The 8,626-nt window shown below is 32.9% G+C and overlaps 1 protein-coding gene across 3 annotated transcripts in view; it reads right to left on the bottom strand.

The window, feature by feature from the left end:
- Window positions 1-4,878: 4,878 nt before the first annotated feature.
- The window catches only part of LOC119835087 (rRNA methyltransferase 3, mitochondrial), a 6,939-nt gene continuing 3,191 nt past the window's right edge, over window positions 4,879-8,626 (bottom strand). For all 3 annotated transcript variants that reach the window (XM_038359703.1, XM_038359702.1, XM_038359704.1), the window contains 5 exons: window positions 7,011-7,423; window positions 6,691-6,938; window positions 6,293-6,448; window positions 5,573-5,873; window positions 4,879-5,114 (listed from right to left, as the gene is read on the bottom strand). In XM_038359703.1, coding sequence (XP_038215631.1) covers window positions 4,946-5,114; window positions 5,573-5,873; window positions 6,293-6,448; window positions 6,691-6,938; window positions 7,011-7,423 — 1,287 coding nt within the window. In that variant the 3' untranslated portion in view covers window positions 4,879-4,945. The remainder of the gene's footprint in view (window positions 5,115-5,572; window positions 5,874-6,292; window positions 6,449-6,690; window positions 6,939-7,010; window positions 7,424-8,626) is intronic.

Here is an 8,626-nt window from a genome sequence, read left to right as displayed (position 1 = left end):
GAATGGGTGAACCGATTTTGTTGATTTTTCTTTATATGAAAGCTTGTGCATTCCGTGAAATCCTGTTTGATTCGGTTCGGACAATTTGATATTTATCTTATACTTAAATAGTTAGATAGCTACAAACCTACTTAAGCAGCTTTAAAGAGATTAAAACAAATTACCAAGTAACTAGGTATATAAAGTCTTATATCAATAACAATAGCTTGGCCTCAGTAACAATTTTTTTATAATTGAAAAGCTATTTAGCCCGCGGCTTAATTCCCAGTCCCTAGAGAGACTCCACAAAAAATGCTATAACACTGAAATTATTTCAAAACATCGCTCTTATATTTTTTTATAATATAAGTAATTAAACATAATCATGTACTTTCATTCTCTTATTTAATGAAATGGTGAAAAAGAACCCTAAATTAAAAGGAAATTAAAAAAATACCTTCTGAAGCTTATTTATACTAATATTATAAAGATGAAGAAGTTTGTTTAGACACACTAATCTCAGGAACTACTGGTCCGATTTGAAAAATTATTTCAGTGTTAGATAGCCTATTTATTGAGGAAGGCTATATATGTACCACAGGCGAAGCCAGGGCGGACCGCTAGTTGGATATATAAGCAAAAACTCTTTGTGGTTTTGTTTTAAAATTAATGCTTTACTTTAGGATTTTGCATTTGAATCGATTTCTAAGTAAAATGTAGCCCCGCTCCACCCGTATCTATACAATCTATGGTTAATAATTTCAAGTTGAAGAGTTTGTAATATCAACACACTTATCTCAGAAACTACTGCACCGATTACAATAATTATATTAATATATGTACGTGATTTCTGAATCCTAGAAGAATATACTCTTCAACCGACCACGGGCGAAGCCGAAAAAAATCCTTATTAATAGTCAATTTTCCTTTTTTTTGCCACTGAAAATACACAAAAAAAATATTTCTCACCTTTAATCGTATTAGTACAGAAGTGTAGATACAGATGTAGAAGTGGAGAAAACGTAATCGTCGGCAATGAATACTTTTATAAATTAACTTTCAAAGAGTTTTGTTAACTTGTAAGCTCGTTGAATCATTAAGTTGTTTATTAATAAAAAGTTACCAACCCTACTTTCCTCGATAAAAAGGTAAGACTTTTTAAAATATTGTAGCCAAAGTTGAGATTGTCATTAATTCTAATAAAACTTGTAAATTAGATTTCCTCACCGCTCAACTGTGTAGTAGTACGTCACCTTGCGGGGATGTTGGTGAAAACTGAAAGGTCTTGCTGAGTGCTTATTACATATTATTATATACTAACTCTTCAGCCCGGTTTCACCCTTGGTACACATATAGCCTATGTCACTCAGTGTAATTGCAGCTGACTAAGGGTATAAGAATTTTGGAAATCGGTCCAGCCGTTCGCTCGTGATGGCGTGACCAAGGGAAATAGGGCTAAAATAAAATTTAAATAATTATATATATAATTATATAAGGTTTCACCCTTGGTACACATATAGCCTATGTCACTCAGTTTAATTGCAGCTTACTAAGGGTAAAAGAATTTTGGAAATCGGTCCAGCCGTTATTATTCATTTAAATTTTATCAATTAACTCCGTATCATAGTTAACAACGATTACACTTCATTTTTGGGAACCATTTTTTCCCAGACCTGACGCCAAATACAAATTAGAACAATGGCTCCAGTCCAGACCTCAGGCCATTCAATATCTTAGTATGAGATCGTATATTAACCTAAATATACATTTTTAGGCTATTCATGATAATAAGCATCAACCATGCCACACGAGACGTTCCTCCACGAGCCTGAGTGAACACTTCAAATATTTCAAAAAAATCAGTGCAAGATTGTTCGGGTCTAACGCATGTTTTAATGGAATGATCTGGTTATCTAGCTTATCGATTGTCCGAGTATAAGCAATGTATTGAAATCTTTATTTCATCTAATATTTATTCGGTTGAAAGAAAACTAAACGTTGAGCTTTAAAGTATTGCGCTCGCCTCGAATCAATCTACTTATTTTGTAGTTGTACTTAATAATAAATAAATAAAAATCACTTATTGAACAAATTATACATTCCATAAAATATGGATCCCAGACTCCCAATATAGCTTTCGGTGGGTTTCAGGAGTCTGTGTCTTCCCAAAAACGGTAACACAGATTGAACTTCTTATGTACAGTACATGTTACAAAAAAAAAATATAATTGTTACTACATACGTATGAAAGTTTAATTAATTAACAATTTATTGTATCTTAATTAGTTATGTGTAATTGTACCCGATCTACATAATAATATTGTGATTTAAAAATAGAGCTTAAAAAAATACATAGAGACTTCCTGATCATTCACATCTTCACATTAAGTCAGAAACATCTCAATCAAATCCAATTCCAAATATAAAAGTTTATAGTCTACATTGCTGGCAATATAAAAAGTTAATGTTGCATTAAGATCCCAGATTTATTAAAAAAAACGTTTTATGTTTTCTCGCCCATGAAAATTATAAGCAGTGTATTTCTCGCAAAATTACTTTACCGCAGGCGAAGGAAGCGAGATTTCTAGAGCAATCTTCTTTTAATATTTACCTAAATGTGTCTTTAAAAATTTTATGATACTTACATTAAATGTTTTTTATGTCACAACGTGCAAATAACCTGGTGGTTTGCCTCATGGTAAACGATGGTGATCGATCGTTCGGCCGCCCATTAAAATTCGAAGAGGTAGTGCCTCTGCGGATTTAGGGTTAAGGGAAGAGGAAAGGATTGACGACAATGCGGACTATACGAACGAGGAAAAGGTCCTCGGCTCCCCCACTCACCGAACGAAACACAGTGGCATGCCATTATTTCACGTGTGGTACTTCTCCGTTGCGAGCTGGCCCAATTCGTGACGAAGCGTGCACTTCTCCCACATACGATATGTATTTCAGAAATATACCTGTTTAATAATATAATAAGTCACATAAATATTATTTACAGATTACTAAACAGTTAGTACGATGTGTCTTTTAACGAGGTCTGGCCCTGGCGCCTAGTTCTTATGTCTTAGCCCCTTGTAAACAAACAAGGTTTATTTAAAAACATGTAAAAAATGCTAAGCTAATAACTAATACTTAAATGTAAGAAGGAAGGTTATATGTTTGACGTAATTATTAGTACTACTACTACTGGAGCGGCGCAAAGACCCAAAGTGAGTCTCGCATCTTATTCTATCCTGCGTCATCTTTTGCCAGTATTCAGTCTGAAAGGAATGCAGATCTTTCTATCTGTATCTAGGAAGTCCAACCGGCTGACGACCAGGTGGCTGTCACAGATACGCTCGTTATACTGGATGATTTTCAGCCATTCTTTCTACGTGGCCGAGCCAGCGGAGTCTATTTGATTTTATCTCCCCAATAATTTTGGGCTTGGACTCAGTCATTAAATCATCCAGTTCTAGGGTTTTTTTTCTCCTCCAATTTCCGTCTTCTGTCATCACTGACCCACATATTTGCAATTAGATCTTCCGTTCAGTCACTAGGAACAGATTATGATATTTAATTAATCTTTTATTAATATTAACCCAATTTAATATCCCGTCTCATTATCAAAGTGTTTTCTCTTGCGTTATTTTAAATGCCAAGATACCCTTCCGTACCATTCCAGTGTTATTATTCATGTAGGTACACTTAATTATCTATATGTACTAACATTTTAAAACTTAAGAATTTGTTTAGTTGGTTGTATGCTCTGAACTTAAGAATCTAGTTAAATTTCAAAATTAATTGGACGTTGAATTTTCCATTTATTGAGGAAGGCTGTAGGTATAGTATAGGCTGTAGGTATAGTATAGGCTGTAGGTATATTATAACGCTATGTCCAATATGAGCGGAAAAACAGGGCCACAGACGAAGTTGTATAGGTTAGCGGGTATAAAGAGAAACGAGTTTGGTAACGTAAAACTCATGAAGAACAATTACATACTAACCACTACAAGCACCTTCGACCACTCACGTCCCAATCTTACTACCAACCTCTATCTTATCTTTATATGTTATCAAAATCTTATTCGAATCTTTACAGATCGAAAGAACTACGAAACGAGCTTGTAATTCGTTTTATAATTATAAAAAAAATATCACTTTTTACTTATAGGAACAGCATGGTTACGTTTTCGTAACAAAATGCACGTTACAACTTAGGTTCGATGTAGCCTATGCTCTATGCTGGATGTACCTACTGTGACATTGATTGGCTGTTTGTATTGTTATACCATATAAGCACCAATAATTTAAATAAGTTTAAATAATCAATACTTACGTATGAAGATGCGGAATACATTTAAATGTTAAAGTCGGAGCAAGTACTCTGTGTGACACACAGATCACTATTAACTTCGTAGTGTGGCATCAAATAAACAACATTATATACCCCCCTGAATCGCATTCAGGAATCCATTTACATTACAGATGTACTAGTAGTCCGCCCCGGCTTCGGTTGCTTGTTCTTGTTCTTGTTGCTTGTTGTACATAATATATAGGTAACCTATATATGTATTTAATACGTAACACTCGGATATCACATACATTCCCAAGGGTGAATTTTTGAAATCGCACCAGTAGTTCCTAATGTTAGCTCCTTTTAACAAACTCGACAGCTTTATATTACCTGTATATAGATAAGCATGGGAAAATAGATTACGTTATTGCTTTTTTTTTAATCTCAGCGATAAATGCTGGTATGGAGTAAAGAAAAAAATAAATAACGCCAAGATTTGAGAACCTTCGTCGTTTTGAAATCGTCACCAGCCCTTCTAAAATAAGGTTAAAATATTCAATAATATATTTTGCATGTGAGTCAATATAGGTATTTAAGTAAAAATATCGAGAAATAAGGAACAATGATTCAATTAAAATTTATTATTTATTTTTAATACTATTATCTATCACATAACACGTAAAGCTACGTGATTTGCCCCTTTTCTCTTTCGAGTTTTTCTTTGCGCCATACTTGAAGAAACTGTTTTCTTATTTCAAAAGCTATCACAGCCGCCGCCATTCCAGTGTTTAAACTATCAACACCTCTTTGTAATGGAATATTTAGCCTCAAGCCATTTGTACTCGTTGCCAATCTATGAAAATAGAATACAATTTTAAGAAAAATTTTTACCATGATATAATTTTAAATAAATCATTTATTTTCTCAGCCCTCAGAGGTACTATGCCGGCATGGTCTTTTTTTTAATAACAATTTATTGATTTTCCTTTGGTGATAAGTACTATAAAGAATAAATAAATAATAAATAATACTATTTGTATCCACATTTCCAACATACTAATTCTGTATATTTACAACAAACATTCTGTGTATTATTTGGTTTGTATTAGTTTCGCAAAAATTAAAGTATTTTAAGTAATATGAATATAAATCATCATTTTTGAAAGTGTTATGTAATTTTTTTTTATTAATTTAGATATATTTACACACACGCATTGTATAATGTGCATCTGTATATTACAATATGGGAGAAATGGACCAAAATTTATAATATAACCTATAAACCATAAATATAATTATTAATTATATTACCTGTAACTTTCTTCACTTATACCCTCTGTTTCTCCACCTATTACAAGTGTAATATGTTTCAAATTGGAGAATTCAACACCATAATATGGTAACACAGGTATCTGTGACAAGAGTGAATTACTTGTAAGATCTGTTGTTTCTGTATAATCTGTGGTAACATTACTATCAGCTATGAATAGTGACGAATCAGATACTAAGTGGTTTGGTATTTCCTCCCAATCTAATGATGTATATATTGGCTGTCTGAAATGAGCCCCTGCTGCACTTCTTACAACTTTTGGATCCCAAACATCCACACAACCTAGAAATAAAAACCTTCTTATATTATTATCATTGCAACCTTTCAATATGGAAGAGATGAAGTATTCAAAGGCCAATACTTAATTTGTATTTTATACTGATTGCTTTTATAGGAATTATATCTATCTATGGTATAAAACTCAAGACATATAATATTGTTTCATTAAATTCAACTCTGCAAATACATTAAATTTAACTAGACTTGACTGTCATATTGTCATTTTCATACTTTAAATTCCTTAGTGATCTAAGTATATCTAATAATAATCATCTGCTACACTACTTTTCAGCTTATGGAGATACCTTAATGTTGAGAGTATCTCTTAACATCAAAACGGCATCCCACACACTGTATACTCATTTGTTTTGTTTATAATAAAAAATAAATCTATCACTAAATTAAATGCTCTAAAGTTTTACCTTTTGTTAACAACACTGATTCACATCCGGCCCCCACTGCTACTCTTAGTATTGCGCCCAGATTACCGGGTACTCTAATGTTGTCACAAATGAAAACCATTGGCAGAGGTTTTGAGAGCCTCTTTATATTCTCAACAGTAGGCATTTCAAACACACCTTAAAATAGTATAAGCATAAATATATATCTTTAACTTTTTTTCATATTAATTGTTTGATTTAACCTTCTTGTAAGATGAAAACAATTTTTTTTTACAGAAAAAAAGGTAAGCTCCATGATAAAAACAAAAGATGAATATCAAGTTTTGTTATTTATTATAAAAATAAAAAAATCCCAAATAGTAATAGAGTAGCGAATATCTATTATTAATACTAGCATAAAATGATGTATCATATTTTACCAAAAATTCCTGGTGGAGTTTCAAGATCTGACCACTTGGAGATTTCCTTGTATGGTACTTTATATATTTGTACTCCAACATTAGGAAGAAATGGATGGAGATTGTGTAAATCTTGAATTTGACTGAATATAATATATTTCAGTTTACATTTAGCTTCCAAACCGTCAACAATCAAACGCCAACCTTCTACAAGCATTTGATTTGTCCGCATTCGTTCCTTTTTGGATTTCAACTTAACTAAGAGTGAGCTGAAACAGGAATAAAAAATAATATAAAGTATACCATTTTATAATTATAATTGGCTTATTTTACTAACATACCTTATTCTCCCATCATTTTCTTTTAACTTTTCAAACAGTATCTCACCATTATCATCATAGACTTTTTTCTGACTGAGGTAAAAATTCCTTTTCTTAATTTTTGTTTCCCGTTTTTCTACAATATCATTTGGTACGATTGGTTTTAAATTTTTAAAAGCAATGTTCTCTTGAATTTTATGGGATTCTTTTCTGTTTACATTTATTTCAGTATCCTTGTCCAATTTTTTTTTCAATTCCTTCTCTACTAATACGGGTTCTAAATCTATAACTTTTTCTTTTTTTAATTGATTATTAAAGTCTTGTTCGAAGGGAATAATTACTTTTGCAGGCCTTCTATGCATCCATCTGCTATATAACCTAACAGAACGTATGCTAAACATTGTCGTTTTCTTTTCTATATATTTATGAGTGAGCTAAAATATTAAATCAATTTAGTTGGTCTCAAATCTCAATTTAAATAAACACAAAAATATGACGTTTTAGAAAGCATTCTAACTTGCGAACTTGAAATTCAAAATTGAGAAAATTTCAAATCTGTTATTATGTTCATAATTTTAATGAAATCATTACTATTGACAACTCACAATGACATATATATGATTAGTGACCACAGATTATATATGAGCAAATGACATAGCATGTTATTACCATATAATATACCATAGCCACATGGAACAAGAAAATACCAAAACTTATATAATAAAAAATAAATAGTGTAATAAACCAAAATCGTTAAGATATGTACAAAACTAACTCTAAACACAGTTTGCACTGAGTTACGAGCATTAAAAGACGCGGTAGCGGCCCGGCGGGCGTCCCCAAAAATTTTAGACTTACGACGTACCTGTAAAATATTTGATACAGCAGAATTATTATTTAGAGTTATATTATTGCGTTTGATGTGACTTTTTACCGAATTTAAATATTTTCTGTAATAGTTTATTAAAATTCTGTCTACGCCCATCGGTCAGATATAGTCTGGGATAGGAAAGCGCTAAGCAAAGGATTTAGTTATTAAGTTCATTTCGTGTCGTGGATTCAGCGGCATCACCATCTGGTCTTCTCCTTTACATGGTGTGGTGCAGCTTATAATTGTAAAGCGTCGTCGTGCAGAATGGATTTCCTCAGCACAGTAAAGCCTTTTTTTATTCCGCTGAATCTGCTCCACGCTTATGGCTGGAGCCTATATTGGGATGTGTTGTGTGTTTTTACACATACGATGTCACTATTTATAATTCACAAATAAATATCTATACTCAACACAAACAATGATGTGTATATATATATATATATATATATATGTGGTAGTCGAGCACGCTTCGGCACGAATTGGGCCAGCTCGCACCGGGGAAGTACCACACCCCCACAGAAGACCGGCGTGAAATAGCATTTTGCTGTTTCGTTCGGTGAGTGGCGGAGCCGGAAGCCCATATCCTTTTCCTTCCCTTCCCAGTCCTTTCCTTTATTCCTTTCGCCAATCCTTTCTTAATCCCTTCCCAAAAAGTCGGCAATCCATTTGTAGAGGCGTAAGGTCTGCAATGGACCTTATGCCTCTATAAATGTTCATGGGCGGTGGTATCGCTTATCATCAGGCGACCCACCAGCTCCATTGCCGA

The sequence above is a fragment of the Zerene cesonia genome, chromosome 20 (genome assembly GCF_012273895.1).
Source record: "Zerene cesonia ecotype Mississippi chromosome 20, Zerene_cesonia_1.1, whole genome shotgun sequence".
NCBI lineage: Eukaryota > Metazoa > Arthropoda > Insecta > Lepidoptera > Pieridae > Zerene > Zerene cesonia.
This window is presented reverse-complemented; position numbering and strand designations above follow the sequence as displayed.